Below are 22,982 nucleotides of genomic sequence, written 5' to 3'. Positions count from 1 at the left end.
TGAGGGGGAGGCTGAGACAAAAAAAGAAAAAGAAAAAGAAATACAGTTTAAAGAAAGACAGACTTGTGCACGGTGTGGCTTGCTCGGTCATGTGTATCTACTTGGGTTGTGGTGCTCGCCACAGAGTCAGGCAAAATATGATCCAGGAGCTTCTGTCATTGTAATGAGGAACAGCTGACGAGCAGAATTGTCAGGTATTATTTGTTTAGAAACTAATCCAGATGAGTTGCGTGCCTTATAAGTCATATCCGTCGAAACCATCAAGTACTAACTCGCTAAATCTTCTCGTGAGTAAAGCGCTGCATCCCTTGTGCCCCTGATACAGATCTGATATGACAACTTGGACAACTAGTTAAACACCAGCTCTTATATGAGTGATTATTAATAACATTAAAGCACAGACCCAGATTATTGTAAGCTTTTTAAAACAACCTGTGTCGTGTTGTGTGAATCTGACCTAGACTAACAGCAGCAGCAACAAGTGAACAAGTTATTTCTTATGCTGCTGCTGCTGCTGCTACTCCTTGTCGAGGTGCTTTTTAGTCAAGCGTGTGAAAAAAAAAAGACAATTTTAGCTAAAACATTTCTTGTTTTGATATATATATGACCTCTGATTGTAACACACACGCTCCCTGCTGCCCTCTGAGCTCCGTCTGTCTGTGTCCATCTCGTCAAAAGGAAGCCGTCCTCCGCCAATGAGAAAACCAACCCATCCAAGCGGCACCGGGACAGGCTGAACGCCGAACTGGACCGCCTGGCCAGCCTGCTGCCGTTCCCCCCAGATGTCATCTCGAAGCTGGACAAGCTGTCAGTGCTGCGGCTCGCCGTTTCCTACCTCCGCGTCAAGAGTTTCTTCCAAGGTAAAGGAGGTCAAATAGATGACATTTATAGTGCCGGTGGTGTTTCTGTGGATGTGTGTGTGTTTCTGTGTGTGTGTGTGTGTGTCGTTTTGTGTTGGTAGGAAGCTGCTGAGCTGACATGGGTTAGACTTTATTGGCTGTACGTTGGCACAGAGGTCATCGTGGCCCACCTCTGTTATATGGATATAATTCAGTTTACTGGATTACATATTAATTGTAAAGTCTTATCTCTGCGTTAAAGAAACATGGTGATAAAATCCGACATAAGTGATTCAAACGTGAGTTATTAATGTTTGCAGTAGCAGGAGTGGAAGAAACTATAGATATACATTTACTGTTTTGCAGTGTTGTGACGTGGAAGTGATTATTTAGAGAAATAAGTAGCCTGTAAAGAAAGACTACATTTACAAAATCTCTCTTTTTGGGCTCTTTCTAACCTGTGAACGTTTTCTCTCTGCTTCTTTGGTGGTAATGGCTCAAACCAGGATAAAACTCTTTTAGAAAACCCTGCTAATTAAAAGTTTCATCAAACTTGTGAGAGCGGTTAATGATTGTAAGTTTTTTATTGATTCAAAACTTTTTGCCTCTTCACCTCAGCTCCCGGTCGTCCATCTATCTTAATGTCTTTTCTGCTCACATGTAATTAAACGCTACGTCGAAGGCCTGCTCTTGTTTTCCCACCCTCTCTCCCTCCCTGCCTCCCTCCCTCCCTGCCCTGTCCACCGAACGCCGCTCCTCCTCGTCTCCCTGCGTTGCTCCACGACCCGCTTCAAATATTCATGCGCCGCTTCAAACGGTATTTTGTTGCCGGTGGCCTTGGGCAGCCGCCTTATCGACTCATGGGGTAATAACGCAACTCGACGTGACGGCTTTCAAGGAAAATATAATGAGCGTTTTCTCTTTCTGTTTTTGCAAAGTGAAAGGCACGTTATGAAGCATAAGGAGGGGGAGAATCACTGTCCTCCTAGACCTTCGGGGCTGTAAGAAAATTCCCAATGAGAGCTGTCTTCTTGGAGAAGTTGGCTCCGACATTTGAAAGGTCTCCCCTTTGGCACACGAGGCTCACTTCCTTCACCTTCTCCTCCTCCGATCCTCGCGGTAACCTTAATCTCCATCATCCGCCGTCCGCCTCGGTTTGGCATGGCACCCGAACAACTGGCATGCTCGCGGTCGTACTCGCACACACAGCTGCTCCTTTAGCCAGGCCGTCACGCAAACTCGCAGGTGCTAATCGGAGTTATTAAAGGCGCCTTTCCGGGGCAAGGGCTCACGCAGAGATAAAGGCCGCTGCTTCGATAAAGCGAGATGCTATGAGGGCTGTCAGTGCCAAGCAGGAGCTGTAAAAGGGAATAACTGAAAAAATGTGTTGAAGAAGTGTTTAGAAGTTATTGGAAGTGAGCAGTTGGTTTTGCTGGTGTGTGTTTTTCTTTTTTTAATATCAGTGCTAACAGCTACTTCCTGCTTACGTCTCTCCTAGCTCATCTGTTTGAGCATTTAAGATAACATTACATTAAAGGTGGTATTTCTGTGGAGTATTTAGCTGTTTTTGAAGCCTTTGAATGTGCGTCCACGCCAAAGCCTCGTTGTTTACCGCTCCTCCGCTGGGTGCCTTGTTATCAGTGGCAGTAGTGAACAGCTTATCTGTCTTTTGATGCTTCACTAATGGGATTAATTAGAGTGGAACATGAGGGGATTTGGATCTGTATACATCTGGAATCTCTACCCTCGTTGCACTCTGGCCTACTCGTTTGACTCTCGCGGCGGCAGCAGCAGAAGCAGCAGCAGCAGCGTGGTGTTTTTCCACTGTTATTCAACCATGGGACTGTTTGACCAGAACTTTTCCAGATAAATGTAAGATGAGCAACACGTCCACATCCGTCCTGCGGTTTTGAACAACAGTCACAATTGTCTGTTTTGTCTTTTGTTCTTTTTTTTTAACAGTGAGTCATTGAGAGAAATCATGCGACGAAACCATGAGACCTGCAGCTTTAAGTTTCATTTGTCTTTATGAACAGTTTCAAAGAGGAAGAATGAAGATTTCTTTTTTTTTTCTTTTTCCTGATGCAGTTTTCTTTTTTGCCCACTAGGGGGTGGCTGTGTGAAGTTACTACTGGAGTTACAGCAGCTGTCCTTTTCACTTAGTTGTGACCAGGTGAACTTGCTCATACTTTATTAAACGTAATTTCTCATCTCAATTAGGCAGTTTAGCGTTCTCCTGTGCAGCCTGTTGAAGCTTTCAGAGAGTCAGAAGAAGAGGGGAAAATCGTGAAGCAGGTGCTTTTGGAAGCTCCCTGAGATTCTTGCCCGTTGTCTGGGTTGCGTGACTGTTCAAGGGTGGAGCACACCAAACAGTGTGTACATATGCACTTTATGCAAATATACCCCTAGGCCTTGTGGGTCTGCATGTACTCGATTTGTGTGTGTCAATAACAAAAGCAGCATGAAGTAGATTCACCTTCGTTTTCCTTTCATCATCAGATTCAGACCAGTTAACAAAACAATTTGTTTACAGGCACAACGGCACAAGACCTGATATGACTCTATGAGCTATTTCACACGCAGGGGGAGGGAAAAAAATAAAAATAAATAAATAAAGCAAAACCATTTCATTTGTTATTTATAGGATTTTATTTACCGTGCTTGGAGAATACCCGTCGGCGTACAAGGGAAGTTTACGCAAGGATGCCCCCTTCTCTGGGTTTTTCTGACGCACACTATTAAAAATTAAGCTCATATCTTACAACTCAACTAAAAGATTCATTTAAATTGTAGGAATATATAATAGCTCTGCCGCCGCAGCTTTACCGCCAGTTGAGAGGGGGCGTAGTATAAACCTGAAGTCGCTTTTTCCAGTGAAAATCGGGCTACAAGTCCAGAGGGGGCAAGCCTCTCCTTTATACGAAATAATAAGTAGAAATAATAATAAAAATAAATAGTATACATCATCATTTCATAGCCTACAGGTTGTGTGGAGCTCGACGTTTGATTTAAATTTGCTCTGAGGTCAGGGCATTTATTTTTTTATTTCCATAACTTTAAGGCAGACGTCCAATCAGGTAGGTCCATGTGAATGTGTGTGTGTGTGTGTGTGCGCGTCTGCTTTGACAGTCAGCAGGCTGTAATTCCCTTCTCTTCCATGTTAGGTCTCTGCCCTCACTGTAATTGCTGAGCTTGTTAAATATTTACCCTTAGGATTAACTATCCCTCCTCATTTGTCTCTCTGCCCCGATTGCATGCATTTCTCCTCCGGTGCATATGTGTTGTTTTAGAGTCTGTGTGATTGTGTTTCACTACTTTTTGTCCCCCCCCCCGCCCTCATTATCTGAAAGCAGAATATGCTTTGTTTCTAAACTTTAATCAGGTTACTACTGTAGTTTTAAGGGATTAGCTGATTAAAGGCAAACACTGTAGGGGAAAGTTCCCTTTATGATTTATTTTTTTGTTATGGGTGATGTGCCTACAGGGGGGTGGTTGTTATTTTTTGTATTTGACATTAAAGAGATCCAGATATCTTTATATCCAGATAAGAGCGAGGACTCCTCGTCAAGCTCGCAAGATATTAGATTAGATTAGATTAGATTCAACTTTTTTTTAATGACAATAAAGTTGAATCTAATCTAATCTAATCTAATATCTTGCGATCTTGACGAGGAGTCCTCGCTTTTATTAATGCTTTCACCTTTTATTTCTTTCCCTTTCACGCCGCCCTTTAAGCAGATACGAAGTGGAATGAAAACGTCAACAGCTTGTGATATGAATCAGATGGAAGTTTTAAGGACGGGCCCTCTTTTATGCAGCTATAAATAAGGCTATTGCGTGGCACTATTATAGGCTTTGCATGTGAATGGGTCGCTGTAAATCGTGCCATTTGTTGTCATGACACACATATCAAAAATATCGAGCGTCACTGAGCCTTGTGGGCTCTGTTTGCTTGTAATGTGGTCACATCCTTGCGAGCTGGAGTGCAGCCTGTGGTTTGTGTTTTGTACATTTCTTTTTTGCAGACGCGTGCCCCCGTCTCTCACTCGTGTGTCTCAGACAAAGCACAACGCTTTTGTGAATCCTTTGGGGAAAGCTAACTGTCAAGCAGGTAGAGTTCAGACGTCCAGAACAGTTTCAGTTTCAGTTGACACCCACAACGCCCCTCGAAGCAAGACGCTAGCCGACCACGGTTTAACCTCCTACCTCCTTTTCTTTCCAACACAGAACATGGCATTACATTAATACTTGGACATAAGCATTAATCCCTGACAGCTACACCAGAATGTTTTTTTTTTTTTAATGTGTTTGTCTGCTAAGTGTGCGTATGATTGCGTAATCTCCACAGTGGCTATTTTAACCGTGTGCACTATGTCCGCCTTTGATGGGGTGCAACAGAAGCTTATTTTGACGGCATCTGTCGCCTTCTTAGGTCTCGACCCTTATGTCACCGCGATCAGATTCCCCCCGTCACACCCCTGGGAAAGGAGCAGCATTTGCGTTACTCCATGTATATTTGTCACGGCCCGTAACCCTCTCTGTCCTCGTGCTCACTCTGGGACTCGAATCCAATCGAATCGTCGTCTTTTCTTTGCTTTGGCCGGGGCAAACTGAAGTTGACTGGTGGACTTGATTTAAGTTCAGCAAGTTTTTTGACGTAAAACGAAAGTAAATCATGTAATCAGGTCAGATGTCAGTGGTATTAACTAACACCTCAAATGGTTGCATTGCCTTTCGAAAACCACCAAACCAGCGGTTAATGCCATTTGCACAGCACGTGTATTGATCACAACCAAACAGGCTGCATTTTTATTTGTGAACAGTGTTACTTATCAGTTTCGCTCTTCTATCACACTTTCTCCAGGAAGCTGAAGCGATTATCACACGTGTGCATCGGCTGCAGTGTAAATATTTCTCAGTCTGAGCAGAGCACGTTCAGGGCCGACGTACGTGCACGTTCCGATTGCAGCCAGCAGCTGGTTGCTCTTTGAAAATGCTACAAACTGAGGGATTAGAAGGAGATTACTGTATCTTCTTGAAAATATTTCAAATCCCCGAAAGAAAACATTGCGTCATTGTTGCTCGAGCTGATGATCGACCTCCAGCGAAACAACCGACTTGCAAAAGCAGATGATTTTGAGAGTTTATTTTACACACTTGAACTTGCACGAAGAAAAAAAAAAACCCAGACTATTTTGAGCTTGCCCGAAATCCCTTAAATACTTTAAATACTTGATAAACGCTCGCACGCAGAAAGCAAAAGCTCTCCATGAGACATTAACAGCCTTAAAAAAACATCCAGACGACTTCCAGTCAGGACTGCTTTGCTTTCGGTAAATAATCTGCTGTGAAAATCATCAGTGTCTTGCCATTTATCATAGGAGCCCATGATGTTACCATCAAAACAACATTTCCAATGCCCAAATATAAATGCCTGTGGTGTAAATGTAGCCGCGGCGCGCTGAGGTGTATTTATAAGTGTGTCTGGAAGCCCTCAATTAAAACTCCACCTTCCCTCATAGTTTCTAGTCCACTCAAGGTGTTGACAGTGTATGGGTACACGTGCATGTAGATGTGAAACAAATGAGAGACAAGTATACTTGATTGAGCCAAATATGGTAACCGCAACATATTAATCACCTCGCTGCTGCCTTAAAAGCTCAGATCTTCATTATACATGCGTGTCCCTAATTGCCAGAAGTGTGTGAGCCGGTTTCAGTACGACGCGTTGTGTGACTAACTGCTTGCTGAGCTATAATAAAAGAGGAAGGAAAAGGCCACAGAGCCCACAGACTCACGCCAAGCACACACACGGTTCATGACGTCAGCCGGCAGACAGGAGACGGTTTTGTAACTAACCCACCGCCCCGCAATAGAGGAAGGACGGAACGAGGCAAAACAATCAGTCTGGATCCTTATTCTATCGTCGACTCATTTAAGAAAATGTCACGGGTGTAAGCGCCCCTCCTCTGTTCGGGTTAATAAACCTTTCCGGGTCTGTGTCGAACCGAGCCAATGCGAGCGCTTGATTCCTCGAAGAGGGAAGTGCCGCAGCGTGATAGATGCTTCTGAATGGAGACTTTGCTTAGGGGTGAAAATGTGAATCATGTCACGTTATAGACAGACTTTGTGTTTTCCTAAACTCTCGGTGACCCTACACTTTTTCCTTCCCTAATCTTCTCCAGCCCAAAGGCAGGCGATATGGTAGGGCAGAGGCCAAGATGTATCAGCGGGCTGCACATATTGCAGATGAAGCGAAAGGGTTTAGCAAATAAAGGTCAACATGTGGTCAGTGTGTACTGTTGTTGTTTTTTTGGAAATAAAATGCCAGCGAATTATAGACAAAAACTCACAGGTGCTCCTACTGGTGTCTTTTTCACCTTGTCTGAGTATAGGTCTATGAAAGTTAGTACCCTAGACTCATTTTACTAATTAATTTGGCTCACTCTATTTGCATCTAATCTGGCTTAGAATACATATATCAGCCACAACATTAAAACCACCGACAGGATAAGTGAATAACATTGACCATCTTGTGACAATTCAGTGTTCTACTGGGAGGCTTTTGGACCTGGTATTCATTCATGTGGATGTTACTTAGACATGTAGCACCCACCTAGACCAGACCAGACCAGACACCCCTATTAACTGTTGCCAGACACCACAGGACACCCTCAGAAGGTCCATGTCCATTCTCTCATGAGTCACAACTGTTTTGGAGGCACAAGAGACAATATTAAAAAAGTGGTCATAATGTTATGCCTGATAGGTGTATGTTTAAGATGCAGCAACCTTATTACTTTATACAGAAGTAAATTAGCAGATTTCTTTATTAGTTTCTGACTGGTTTTCTGTCTCAACAGCTTAGAATTTAAGATGAAGAGGAAATATATTTAGTATTTTTATGCTCAAAACCAAAAATGTTTATATTCTTCTTATGTCTGACATTGTTTTTTTTTTTTTTTTTTGCTTAACTAAGTGCATGGACCTATAGTTTATCAGTAGACTGTCTAGTTGGCGCAGACTGTGCAAATAGGCTAAATCATGCTGACTCTAGTGATCCCATGACCGGGGTGAAAATGTGTATCAGGTCGCATTATAGAGAGACTTTGTGCTCACTAAACTCTCAGTGACCCCACGGTTTCACCCTTCCCTCTGATACTCTGTCGCCCAAAGGCAGGCAATTTTCAATCTGCGCGATGATCGGGCGGGGGAGGGTAATTTAAATTGCCCAATAGCTTGATTTAAAAAAAAACAACCGACGCTCCAGTCAGATTAAGTTGTACTTTGTGTTTAGTGTTGATCGGTGAATGAATCAGGATGTCAGCATTGTCACGATGAGCGTGTTAGCTGACGTTAGCGTTCAGTTCAAGTTGGAGTTGAAGGCATGACAGTAGAGCCTCGCTTCCCAACTGTTTCTAGAGAATTGGTGTAAATTTGACTCTTTCGCGGAACCAGTTCACTTTCGTGGAACGATTGCGTGATTGTTGTTCGTGCTGATGATCAGCCGCCAGTGAAACGACGCTAGCATCATATGCTCTCGGGTTGTGAATATATGCATTAACCCATTTTTTTTTTAAGTGAAAACTCAAAGCTCCTGAAGGTTGAAACCCTTCGACCCTTTCATTCTCCCCCTTGTTCCTTGACAGATTGGAAGATCATTTGGAATAAGTTAAACATTTTGGTTAATTAGTACCAACATGACGCTTACATGCTGATTTATCGGAGCCTTTACTTGTTCTTGCGGCTGTACGTTCGGGGCCTTGCAGCACGCAATGCATCAAAGCCCGAAGGCTGCAAGAACATTGGTCCATCAGTTAAATGTCAAAAGGCCGTAAGACAAGATAGAAATGGACTGGTCAATGCTGAACTGGTTGTTGGTGGCATGAAATTTCCAGATCTCTTGAGCTGTGGCACTACATTTTCTAAGAGTATGATAATTAGAGTAAGAGTTGAGACATTTTTGGTCATAACACAGGGTAACCAGAGCTTACGTGCTTCTAATCAGCGCACATTACTAAGCCTTTACAACATTTATATTGATTACAAGCATCCAGGGAGTGAATGGCTGCTGAAGCAGAGCAAATTTGCTCTTATGCATGATTAGCATCTTCAAATGAGGCAACAGTTCCACTCTGTCGCCCCCTCTTCTACTCCTCGTCTTCTTTTTGTCGCTCTTAATCTCCGTTCTCAACGCTGGCCACCGCCGACGTTTCTGCCTCTCTCTCCTCCCCCCCTCTTCATCCCGACGGGGGGTTCTGCCCTTCTGTTTGTTTCGCTGACCCCCGCGAAAAGAAAATCACCTTTCGTCTCCGTGCGCTTCGCGGAGAGTGCGTGATCGGGCTAAATGCCAGCGCTCAGGCTTTCTCTCCTTCCTCTTTCCTCCGCATGCGATGTCTGTAATTTTCGTGCGATGAGTTCTATATACAAAGACAAGACGTATGGTGGCTTAATGCCTTTCCGTGTACAAGCTAATGTGTTCTCACTGTTAACACTCCTCCGGGTCTTCCTATCCTTTGTTTTGGCATGCAAAAATCCTTTGTCATTTGAGCGGAAAATGTTTTGAAAGAAGTAGGATTACACACTAAGGCATTGTCGTTGCTTATTTAAACTTTCTCTAAAGTATTTGCTCGTTTAATACCTGCACACAAGAAGTCTTGCACAAGTAAAATACAGGAATAAGTTTACTACCCTGTACTCATGGCTAGAAAACCCACAAGATAAAGGATTTTTATGATCCAAGGGTGGAGTAGGTACCTTTTATAACAAACTATTGTCTTGCATTACCCTTGATTTGATTGGTAGCTTGATTGTTTAAGGGTTCATTTTGCATTTTTATCATTTTCCCAATTATTGGTACTAGTTTCATGCATTTATTTAAGTTAGATTTGTTATATTCCTTCTGCTGCCCCCCTACACACACACAGCCATTGTCCTCCCATTGATTCCATGTTAAATTAGACATTAGTTGCATGTCAGCTCACTCTCCCATCCTCTTGCATGTGCGTTTGCCCATTCTGCTTTAATCAGCCGCACAATAGCTGTTAACTACTGCGACAGACCAGCCATGCCAATCCTTTGTATGTGTCGAAAAGCATGTATGGAGAAGGCGCCGTACGCATTTAGCATCCTCACAACTAACTCATTAGTTGCTTGAATCAAAGGCATGACACTGGCTTTGTCCCAGCTCGGCCTCTCGTGCCATAGACATTGACCTCGCTTGAGTGGAGTTGGGACCCTGTAGGCCCGAGGGGGCCAAAGGAGCCCCCCGGGATCACAAAAGGCCATAAGTGAATTGCTCAAATCAGTGCAGAGAGCAAGACCCCCCCTCAGACGCTAACTGTAGCAGCTAGCGGAGGCCGCGCAGCGACGGGAGGTGTGTTTTTTTGCGCAAGCGTGTGTGTGCGAGCAGACGGGTAGAGTGTGTGTTGGAGTTTGAGTGAGTGTGAATAGACAGCTAGGTCTCATGCAGAGGGAGCAGAAGCCTTTGTTGGGCCAACACTATTGTTGGGAGCTGTCTTGTGTAATTACTGTCACAGCCTCCGCTTAGCGCAGTGGTCTCTCTGAGCGAGGCAAGCACGGAGGGACGAGAAGGGAAGCCCACCAAAGCCCCCGGAGATTAAGTTGATAATTATATAATGGAAGCACTTTAAGGAGCAGTGGTGCTACAAACATGCTGACATATTCCAGCTGTTGTTTTACATGGTTTATGACATTATGGCATGCGAGTCGAAACCTTGTACCGCTCTGATGTCTAGAATATCCACTGGGTGTGCAAACTGCAGTCAATCTTCAGTTATTGAACGGTAATGTTATTGGCAGACATGTCTCTTATTACAAACATTTGTTCTGCTTTTGGTTTGCACTGCAACGTGCTATTTTTACAAGCACGCATCTCCGGCCTTGCTTAATACCAACTACACTCCCTCTGGATTTGAATAAATAATTGTGCGCTGCCAGTTTGTATCCATTACCCCCACACGGCAAACAAATAGGGTTCGTTGATCTCCATGCAAACATGCGATATGGCTTACAGATTTAGTACAGCATGAAGCCACATGTTGAAAGCTCATTTGATATCTCATTTAACCCCGGAGGAGTCATTCCTTTCATTTGTTGTGGCATGTGGGCACTCCAGCGCAGAGTCTCTGAATGTCTGAGTTTAGGAAAAAGTTTGGCGACTGTTTATTGTGGGATCTCCTGAATGCATACAAATATAGAAGAAAATAAACGACGTGTAAACAATTTATGTGTATTATCTCGGCTGTGGAGCTTTGTCTGTCTTCTCCGTGTCCCTTCGTCACCTGGATAGGACACGATGACGGCCTGACATAGATCCACGACCGAATGTTAGCGGCCACCCTGGCTCGAATGGCCTCCCAATCTCTTCCCACTGAGCACCCAAGGCCTATTAGCTGCAGCAGCACAACCAATTTAACATGGCCACTCGCATAAAAAGCTCACTGGTGTCAGTAATGTGATCTGTTGATGGCTAAACCGAGCGAACGGAAAGGGCTATTCACAGTGGCTGATGGATGAACTCAGTGACACTGCTGCTGTGTCAATATATAGGACGACGTCTTGCCAAGAAGTAACCAGCCTTAACCAGTAAAATAACAGTGTGAAAAGAACCAAACTAGACTGAACACAACAAGCTGCAACTCAATGCATCATGATTATGGACTTTTAAAACCGTCAACCACAAAGAAAAGCTTCTCCACAAATGTCGGAAGGAAGTAGTGATGGATTGATTGCAGAGGAACTGAAGCATATGCCTTTGATAAGCAATATTACTGATAGTGATCGTGCTGGCTTTTTCAACAAGGCTCCTCACGTGGCGTAACAACCGCATGTACTACAAGTCGTCGGGCTGCGTCTGTATTCCGCGCTGCCCAGGCGCATCGTACATCGGACCGTTTGTTTCGTCTGTCACCTCCATTTATCTTAATTGAAGCATGCTTCAGTGTGCAGCAGTGGCCAGACCCGGTTCCTGCTGTTGTTCCCTAATGTAAATCGATATGTTTCCATGCGGTTGGAAAGATCACTAACCAAAGGTGGCATCTGACCCGATACAGCTCGATACGCTAACTACCGTCAGCCAGATGAGGTCCCCTTTCATCAGCATTTGATATGGGAAAACAGCAGCGCGTAACTCGCCCGAGTAAAAATAGTTCCTCAGATCATGTCATATACTGTTAGGGTTATTTGGAGAAGCCTCGGAGATCGGCTTTGGGTTCCTTTTTTTTGCAGACAGTGTGTTGAATAAATACAGAGTTAAAACGTCTTCCTGCTAACGGCTTATATTGCCACGGTGCAGGCTAATTAAAGAGGATGATAGTAATGTGATGAAAGAGCGTGTTTAAAAGTGTTTCTGTTTAATTTATTATAGGCTGGCAAGACTTGGCTGCACTCTGCGCACCCCGTGCACAGTCTGAACTCTTAGTGAACTCCCGCTCTCTGCCGAATTACGCTCGAATGAGTGAACCTGACAAAATATTTTTAGGGTGGAGAGAGAGACGCAAGCGGAGGGTACAGCAAGAGGCAGAGAGGGCGAAGACAGTCCCTCCTTGGGCCCAAGTCAAAGCCGAGCCGAGCATCGGTTGGCGGCAGCAGGATTTTCCCCCGACTTGACGGCGTCCGGGCACATTGTTTAAGAGGAACAGCTCTGCAGGGGCAAATGTCTCACCCAGACAGTCAGGTATCCAGTCAGTCAGGAAGACACAAGTATGTGAGGGCGAGGAGTGACTGAGCCAGAGAGGCAGTTGCGTGACTTGTGCTTTGCTCAGCCCCGCGGGTGTTATTTGTTAACCGGGAGAAGGGAAGGCATAGCTTAAGTGTTTTACAGTAAACACAGCGGTGATGGGGCAGTGTAGTGCTTACTGGAGTTTATTTGGGATGTGCACATTTGTAAAAAATGATGACCTGGGCAGGATGAACCTAAACTGAAATGTCATTGATAAACTCCAGTGACTCCCAGGTGCTTATACACACTAAACACACACTAGTAAGTACAACATTTGGCGAGGCAGTGTTAGCTCGCAGAACTCAAACACAAGTGGGTTTTTTTTCTTTATTTATAAATGATAAGCTTGAGGTTTTCACTAGCATCACCAACAACCAGAGGCCCACTGGGATAGTTCATGCTAAAAGCCCTCTGAGACTTTTCGAGTGATAGAGGAGTAAAAGACGCAGTGATTGAATAATTAAAACGATAGCGATGCTATTTATAAAAAGTTGTGTTGCAGTCCTTTTTTTTTTCTCCTTTAGATGAATTATGGTTGTTTTGTCTGATCATGAAATCAGTTCTGAAGGACTTGACTAATCTACCGCCACATTTATCAAAAGCAAACAGACGAGTAACGTTTTCCTCGCTGCAGCCGATTATTGACTTTACCTGATCTGATCAAAGGGAATAAACAAATCTCTGGCTGCGGCCCTAATTGAATCTTTCACTCTGTCGGCGTTAATGCTCCGCTACGGCAGGCTTTAAATATTTTCACAGGTGTTTCATCTTCCCTCGTCTCATCTCGATTTACAATCCAACTGCTTTCAGCTGACACGTTTAATCCTCGCCAGCTCGCAAGCAAAACAAACCACCTTCAGCTTCTGACAACTTCCTTTTGTTCATATTTAGTACGACTGCTTTTAGAGCCGTCACTTCGCCCAGCATTGTCTTTTTGGTTTACGTTTGAGATCAGGCGTATTTCTCTTTAGACTTTCACTGTAACGAACACTTGCTGACACATCCGCGTCAGTTTCTCTCGCACGCTTTGTTATGTCATCTCTTTTCGGTGATTAAAATCCTATCCTTTTGCAGACATTTACTTCAGATGATACTTCTGCATCGCCTCATATCAGCCCTTTCATTTGGACTTCTTGAATTTCAAATGCCACTTCAGCTCCAGCTTCAACTGGTTTTCTTGTTTTACTCACTTTATTGTCAGTCAGGTATAGAGCAAGCGTGCACAGAACAAAATGTCATTGCATTGACTCAGCACAGTACTAGAATATGCAACAGCAGGTTGGCTATGTATAGAAGTGGGTATGGTGATAGCAGCTTGCAGGGTACAGTAATAACATACAGAGTATTGCACAAAAACCAAATGAACAAATTCAGCAGATGGTGCGAATAAGGTCATTTCTAGTGTTCAGCAGTAGTGCAACTAGTCTGTAAAGTTGTTTAACCAGTGTGCAGAGTACTATTTAGCCATTATTAGTCAGTAATGACTAATAATTAATCTCGTAATTGACCAACATGTACCTGAATTTTTATTAATCTCGTTGTTCCTTTGTGTTGTGTGACCTTATTTGAAACTGAGCCACCGGCTGCAACCCTTTGGGCCTTTCAGGAGCTAATGCAGCGCTGATCTGATGACTTATTCATCGGGCACAACGACACGACCTCACATACATGGTACACGACCGAGAGCTGAGGGGATCCGTGCCGGAGCATCATATCAGGTGCATGAGCTCATCGTGGCTAATGCGGTGAGATTAATGAGCTCCGGGTACAAGTGATGTGTTTTACTATCGCGCTGGATTCAGACTTAAAGTCGGTGCAGCTGCAGCAAAGCATATTTCCAACAGTAGGGAAGAGACAGAAAATGACAGGGAGGTGAAGAGAAGCGTCAAACTCTGTTTCTATCCCTGAGGATCTCGTTTAAATTGGCATGTTGCAGAAAGGGAGAGAGAGAGAGAAAGAGAGAGCACCGTTAGAGTGAATTTAAACAGCTGCCGGCTTCACCCACAGCAGCACACACACACACACAGACTCGCACACTGGGGCCCACCCCAGCTCGAAAGTTTGCGTGCGGAGCCAGGGAAATTCTCCATGCTAATGTGCCAGTGTTTGTTTTCATCATCAAATTGCAAACGTTTTAAATATGCATCACATGTGCGCACACTCACACATTTACTCACATTCGTCCCGTCGCGGCGCTTACAGCGCTAATCCTTGTTTTCATACAATGTCATCTGTCAAATACGGAGCGGGAAGTGGCTACCACCCATGTTTATTTTTCACTCACCACTCCCCTAATTTTTCAATCATATTTGATTTCTAACTTGGGATTTCTCGGACTGTAATGGAAGTCGCTGCTTACCCTTGGCCGTGGCTCTACGTTAACACGTGCAGTGTGGGGTAACAATTAGTCAGCATGCAGGAAGATTAATGGGAGCTGTGTGTGTGGCCATGATGCATTGATTCTTCTTCAGAACCAGACAGTAGCATTAATGTATTTTCAGCTGTTTTGAAATAAATGCAGATGTATTTTTGAACGAATTAGCAAGACAGTGAGGGTCTCCCATGCGCTTTGCAAAATCTAAAACTGACAAAAAAGAGTAGGGATGCTCACAGTTTTATTTATTTTTTCCCCAAATTAAATGTGATAAAATTGTCACTCTGAAGTCTAACCCAGTTTCTCGCTGTCGAAAAGGAAGCCCCGGCCCAGCGAAGAGTCTGACACCGAAAAGGTGTGGGTGTGACAGCCGGCGCCGGCGTTGAATGCCTGTGTAAATATAGCACCGAAATCAAAGCTGGATCACATCCAGCTCGTCGTCCGTAGCCGCCGTCTGCGTCACTTTATGAAACCGGGACTTCAGCACAGCTCTGATAAAAGTTCACAAAAGCGGGTGTTTTACCACGCATATGTGTTTCACCACGCCGAACCGTGTTGTTGTAAAAAACTTTGCTTCCTCTTGCACATTATGTCCTGTCTAATGTTTGCGAGAGGCCTTATTATACATATATATATATATATCTTAATGGAAACAAGAGCAAATCTTGGCTTAAAGATATAGACAACCCAGTTAAGTATGAAGGAGAGCCAAGTCAGTGCAGCGTTATCACTTTAAAAGTTGTGGTGATGCTTTTTCAGAACGTTTTCTTACGTATTTTCCCATGAGACCCCGACAAATGATCCTATTTGACCTTTAAATATAAGAGCAATTACTCATTTTCCTCCAGCTAAAAAAGACGTTTGGCCAAGACAAAAGTAACGTTTATTTTCAGCAGTGGGAAAATTGAGATGATCACAGCGATAGTTCGATCCCCTGCAGAGCAAGCGCTAACTGAAAACATGGTATTTACACTGAAACTGAAGCAGGGATTCATCCAACTCTTACCACGAGTAATATCAGGGTAAACAAAAGATCACTGGAGAGTCCTTCCTTGTGACTCATGAGCAACAAGTTCTCAGAAAGAAGAGGGAAACAGTCTTTGGGGAGGAGAGGGGGGACCATAATAACATCATTGTGGCTGTTTGAAGTCGCATCAGGGCTTATTTCCCACATACAGTAAGTACAGGCTGTCTGCATGTCTGCTGGCCTCTCTCCACTCAAAGGCCACATTCATGGAGGCGCTGCCGCCCTCACAGAGGGCAATTGGATCCACCAGATACCCTTCCCTTCTCACGCAATGTTGTGTAAACCCGGGGAAAAATGACCTCAATATGTCCTAAACAAGTTAAGGATGAAGATGCCGCGCCCGCTCACATGTCTCAGGCATGATAATGTGGTGATAGTTTTATAAATACCCGCCCTAATGTGCGCACAGAAGCAGCGCGGATACTGATGGTCTTTTGTCTGTCAGCGTTTCCCGCTGGAGCCGACGTTGCCGCTGGATCCGTCTTGACCGTTTTACCATCTGTTCGTGTCGGAATTCTTTCTCTTTTATGTCGGATCAAATGAAACGGCTTCATGTGGAAAACAACAGCCAGGAATCGAACTGCGAAAAACTGCAGCTGCAATCTCAACAGCGCAGTCTTCTCCTTTATAAACTGATAATAATGAATAATAAAGCAGTGTGCCTGTGTACACCAATCAGCCACAACATTATGACCACAGACAGGAGAAGTAAATAACATCTTGTGACAGTACAATGTTCTGCTGGGAAACTTTCGGGCCTGGCATTCATTGGTGTGGATGTTACTTAGACATGTAGCACCCACCTAGACCAGACCAGGCACCCCCACCCCATAGAAATGACACTCCTTGGACAGGATTCAGCCTGACACAGGCACACACACACAAAAACACTTAAGGAACAACTCAACAAAACATGAAGAACAGCACAAGGTGTTGATCTGGCCTCCAAACTCACTAGATCCCAAACTGATCAAGTGTCTGTGGGATGATCCACAGAGGCCCCTCCCCTCAACCCATAGGTACAGTCATAATGTTGTGGTTGATTGCATTCCAGAATAACATCGCAGAACAAATGGATTATATCGTCGTCACTGTGTTTTTCCAGCTTCACTTCTCAATCTCAAACATTTTAACGTAAAGTTTAACCGAATTAATGTCATGACTTTTTTCATTTTCTGCGTCTCTGCATTCTGAACGTTGAGGCAGCTTTGTTTTGTGTGTGTGTGTGTGTTTTCGCCACTTTGTTTTGCCCTCAGTCATCTTGTTAATCTCCCATTTAGCCCTTCCTCTCTTGCGGTGCCTCCACACCTTGGCCCGGAGGCCTGGACAGCCTCAGCATGACATGCCTTCTTGTGTGGCTTCATCCCGCCTCCCACTCTCTCTTTCCCTCCTTTGACATTGTTTTTTTGCTTTTCTTCACTCACTTGTCCACTTCTCAATAAACCCATAATCACAGCTTAGTCTGACACAACATGCTCTGACATCACACACACACACACACACACACAAAAAAAAAAAAAAAAAAAAATCTGGCTATTTATTACTCAACAGGAAGACACTTGCAACGAGGTCAGCTTGTCACGCAATACCTAACCCTGTGAACACGGTGGCGTGCCCCAGCGAGGTCGATGGGGGTTGCAAACAGGAAAAAAAAAAAAAAAAAGGACGTATAAAATAAAAGGAGAGAGATAGAACATGTTGCATAATTCATTCTCCATTCATCCATCTTTGAACCGGCATCTTTATTAAAATATCAGCCAATTCATGTAGAAAACTCTCGGTTTTGACTTAATTGGCAGTGCCACATGATTTGCTGTTGAGGCCGTGGCAGCTGCTGCAGACAATAAACTATGATGCAGATTTTCCACAGAAGTGATCGTAGCTATTTGTTGACATATTGCACCTGGTTGACTGTCGATGCTTAACCCTTCACGGCAATGGCGCTGCTCTTTTGAAAGATCAATTTCTGCTCAGCTGCATCTGGAGTAATGTCTCTCTTGTATATTCACCTGCCAAGATCGAGTGGACGTTTTGAAGTGCATTAAGATTAAAAAGGAAAATGCTTTAAGTGTGTAGAAATTAGTAAAAGCTGCTACAACGGAGGATTACCAGGATTACAGCCTGTCTGTACGGCTAATAGATTTTCTCGTAACGCCTCCCATGGTTGTAGTCAGCAGCTGGATGGATAGCAGAGACAAAACACCTGCCAAAAGCCTTCAGGCCCCGAGCCTTTACTCTTGGCAAGCCTCTCCTCCCTGCTACTTCAAGTCCTTCTCCTTCTCATGCAACCTCCTTCTGGCCAAAATTCTCTGTCAATTTCCAGGCCATATTGAGGCTGTTTTGTGGCTTCGCTCCCTCGGCCGGTGATGTCATGACAAAAAAACACAAACTGAGATTTGATGAGCTGGAAAATCTCATTCCAGCTTGTAAAGAATTATTGTCCACTCTGTGTAGAGCATGTGTCAAAACGTCAGCTTTGATTATACAGCTAGAGTGCAGGTAATAATATTTGAATTCGGCGAGGTTTGTGCGTGCGTTCATGCGTGTCCGGGCGTTTACACCGTTCGGGGCACATGTTCATACGCAACAAACGGACGTTGTTGTGCGTCGCGGGCAGCAAGCTAAGACTCTTGTTCCTGCCCTGGATTAGGAAGGGAAGTCGGGGCTGTCCGAATCAGGGTTTTGCATTAAGGCGGTGTGCATCTGGTCTGTTTGTTTAAGGTGGATTGGATCGACTTTGGCTCCTCCTTTATCCCCAGAAAACCAGAACACAAAAGCAAATTTGCAAGATTTAACTGTGTGTTTGCTATAAGCTGCAAACTACTGAACAGTTTTGAAGTAGCCCATTGTTACTTCCAATTTAAGGGATATGTGTGCAATATTTAGAAATATATGTATCTGAATGGAAGTAGTAAGTTCATGATTATGACATGGAAAATGTACACAACTTTAAGTAAGAACACAACTGCTTGGCAAGTCAGGATTTAGAAGCAAGAAAGAAATGCAAAGGCATAAGGAAAAGATGATTCTGTCGGGAATATCAACGTTTCCTCTTGCTTATTATAAAATGTAGAAAAAACTCTAAAAATAAAACTTCCACGGCGTCAGCTTTTTCTGAAAACGCACGTCTCGGCTCACAAACTCTAAGAATTTCCAGTGTCGAGTGTGCGAGTACCACGAGAGGTGGAGCAAGTGCACGGATTCTTTCTCGTGAGCCAATTTCAAGGCACCGCTGCTGCATTATGTAGAAATGTGTTGTGCTAATATTAACAGATCTGTGGAATTTAAACCTTAACAACCCCGGCGTAACTAATTATCAGAGTCGTCTTTCATATCTGGTTCTCAAATAAGCTTGAGACATTAAAAAGTCAGTCTGCACTAAAAAAAAAAAAAAAAAACGGTGACAAATAGCCAAAGTCTCGGTTGATTTTCTGTTTTCTATCATTTCATATTAGTATAAGGTCTCGGTCACATCCGCCGTATTATATTTGAGAGCTGTCCAACAAACCAGACCTTTGTAGGATTTTGAAAAGTGTTCGAAAGGCCAGCAATGTGAATGATTTCTTTGTTTCTCTGCCTTCCTGAGCCCATTCAAAATCCACTGGCACTCACTTTCTCTCTGTCCACTGTCTCTTCCTCTGGCTCCCTGTCATCCCTTGTTACTGTATATTCCTCCTTGGGTTATCCCGGTAGTACAAAGGTGATGAGAGGATCGAGAGGTGTCGGGACAGGCAACAAGACAGAAACAAGAGGACGGAGAGAGCGAGGGGTGGGTGGGTGTAGCGGGGCGAGGGGGAGACTTGGATAGGTCCTGATCTGGACAGGACAATGCGAGGCTCTGTTTTTGGGCTGCTGAAGGAATTCACTTGCTCTACGTGGCCATCACCATGTTTTACACACATACACACAAGCAAATGTAGTCACACAGAAACCGTTAGAGATTGAGAATTAATCATCTTCCCTTCCATGATCAGTGCACGCTTTGTTGTACAATTGGCTCTCACCTGCAACAGCAGCTGGAACCGCTGATACAAATGAGTTTTATGAGATAAAGGCAAAGAAACCGCATCCTAAGTGTGCACTAACCACATAAAGGCAGCGTTTTGATGAGCCCCTTGAAGTATATTGTTACCGGAACAGGAGTATCTGCGCCGTAATTAATCCACTGTACCTGTTTTCCCTCACATGAATCGCATATTTCTATTTTCGCTCTAAAAATGAATCCTATAAAACTGCTCAAGACAATTGACGGTCAAAGGGTTCAATCCGAAAATCGTCTCTAACCGGTGTTACATTTCCGCGCTGCAGCCACAGGTTGCATGCGCGTCGCCGGCAGCGCAGGAATGCTTTGAGCGCGGAGATGCCAAAAATAGGCACGCTGACCCTTTAAAAGCGGAGTCTGTAACATGTTGTGGCTGCCGGGAGAGATGCTGTCTCTTTAAGACGGGGTTTTGTGTAGCGTAGTGTAGTGTAGTGCTGCTGTGGTGCACTGACTGAGTGTGTGCGTGCGTGTGTGTGTTTATATATAAAAGTTGTGTGTGTGTGTGCGCGCACGTAAAGCTGACTGAGCAGGCGAGGGGTTGCGTGACTACTGCAGACAAGGCTGTGACCTCAGAAAAGTGGTTATGAAAACGATCCGTCGATGCGAGCGCAGAAAGAGAGAAAGAGAGAGAGAGGGAGTGAATGAAAAAGAGGGGGAGAGAGAGAGAAAGAGAAAGAGAGAGACCAGCCCTGCAGAAATGAGTTCATTTGCTCCTTACACTATCACGGAATGACTACAGGAGGGCAACACATATGTTCCTTGAGGTATTAAATGCATAGGCGCACGCACAAACATGCAGTTAACACCATTTCACATCTACTCCATGCTGTGTTCTTCTGTCCTGTACTTACAGCAGTTTAATAGATCACAAGGGCACAACACTGTACACTAAAGACCAGTTCATCCAAGGGAGCAGATAGCGTGCTTAGACGGTGGCAACACAAAGAGAGGAATGGGAATATTTTTGTCAGGAGAGAGATTGGGGAAGAGAAAGTCAGGTATCGTGTTTCCACTGCGGCAGTGGCATGCTCTGAATATCCAGGAGAGATTCCTGAGGCCGACCGCACGGGGACAATCAGAGACAGACGGAAGACAGGAAGGGCTCACAATAAACCGTCAAATTACACATCGCATAGATGCTTGGACTGGTGAAATTTCCACCGTTTCTGCGTCAACTTTTTCCCTCCCTGCATAAAAACCCGAGAGACACTCAATGTGCTTCGGATTTCTGCTGCGTTAAAATAATTACAGGAACATCAAGTTCGTTTCCACATTGCGACTGCGGCGAGACCTGCGACTGTTTTTGCTCATTCCTTGGCGAGGCAGGAGAGCCGTAAACCTGTACTGTGTAATCAAAGAAAGATGTAAGCTGTTAATTTTCCTTGTCACAGGAGACGCCGCACGCTTTGTTGACTGAGCTTCAACCGAAGACATGAAGCTTTAATGACTTGAAATTAAAAATAACCAAAAGGATGGGTGTAATTTCAGGGAATTCGGTGAAACCGTTTGAGTTTGATGGGTTGAGTTTGCGAGGGTTGGGTATCACTAAAAGTTTACACGGAGCAGGCAGAAGATGGAAATGGGACGGGAGAAGGAAGAGGGGAAAATATGCAAGCGAGGGAGAAACGTATCGGGCGCAGATTGCGTGTGAACGGTAATGCTAGCCTTCAAAGAGCACAGTGGAGCGCATTGTATTCCATGCATGAGTCGCTCAACAGGGACAGCGGCATGACGGAGGGAAGGAGGGAGGGCGGGCGGACGGGAGGAAGGGAGGGAACAGCGCAACAGGGCAAGGGGCTGAGAGAGACAGGAGGACGAGGAGAGAGGAGAGAGCGGAAGGGTGAATGAGTCTGTGTCATGACAACTGTGATCTTTGTTATGAACGAGGCTGCCAACTCTCACGCTTTGGGCGTGAGATAAGCATATTTATACTGTGTCCCACACTCACACTACAGGTCCTGCACGAGTGGAAGTGTAATTATGGAAATAAGGCGAAGGACGGTGTAAAAAGCACGAGGAAGCTCGGTTGTTGTTTTGGAATGAGCGAGAAAAAGTAAAATCGGACTGGCATTAAATTGAAGCTTGAAACTGAAACACAAATATAAACACATATAGACCTCGCTGTAACTCATTCACGAGATCTGGAAACTTTATGAAGCAGGAACCACCGTTAAAGCAGAAAGCCTTTTATAACGAGATGGGAGTAGGTGAAAAGTTGCTTAGCTCATGTTAAATCCAGGGCAGCTATGAGTATCTTGGCTCCTTGTTTAAAAGCACCATAATAATACACAATTTAAAGCAGCAGTTATATAAAAAATAAAGCTATAAAACACACAGCATGACAAACAAGCGTTGCAAAATATCTTAAATGAAAGCCTTTCCCAACTGTGTTGTGTTTTCAAAGGACACTAAACTCTTGAGATGCTCGTAGAAGCTGCAGAAGTGCATTCCAAAAAGCTGGGGGATCATTAAGTTGGAGGCCTGTTCCTCGTAGAGGGATTAGTCATGAGATCCAAAGGGGTCAAGGAGTCATCTCATCTGAGGACACGGAGTTTGGAAAGATTTTTTCCACGTTGGTTGCAACATTTTCGCGAAGAATTCGGTGAGAGGAATTCCTGGCAGCCGTCGTGGGCCGTGTGGTTTCTGCACTCTCATCTGGATACCGGTATTATTGCTCTGCTCTGAGAAGGAGTTTACACTAAATGTTGAGGATAAAAGGCTTAGCAGAGGAGGAATGTGAAATGAACTGTAGGCGGTGTCACTTCTATAGATACATACAGTTTGATGGGTAGGCCTGCGACGAATAGCTGAGACATGCACCACACGGTTATTAGGAGATTATTCCAAATCAAGTTGCACACGTGAAGACTGAAACGATTCTAAAACCAGCATGATGTTTATCTTCCCTCGGTAAGATTCATGCCTCCAGATGAACACAGACCTTGTACTGTATGTGT

General features: G+C 44.3%; 1 protein-coding gene across 1 annotated transcript in view; it reads left to right on the top strand.

The window, feature by feature from the left end:
- Positions 1-22,982, top strand: part of LOC311503707 (uncharacterized protein) — a 62,473-nt gene that overhangs the window by 2,060 nt on the left and 37,431 nt on the right. Inside the window, exon 3 of the mRNA XM_084566578.1 lies at positions 679-860. Within this exon, the coding sequence (XP_084422704.1) occupies positions 679-860 (182 nt within the window). The remainder of the gene's footprint in view (positions 1-678; positions 861-22,982) is intronic.

Source organism: Chelon labrosus (assembly GCF_963514085.1).
Source record: "Chelon labrosus genome assembly, chromosome: 18".
NCBI lineage: Eukaryota > Metazoa > Chordata > Actinopteri > Mugiliformes > Mugilidae > Chelon > Chelon labrosus.
The sequence above is the reverse complement of the archived record's forward strand: the minus strand, read 5'-3'. Positions and strand labels throughout refer to the sequence as shown.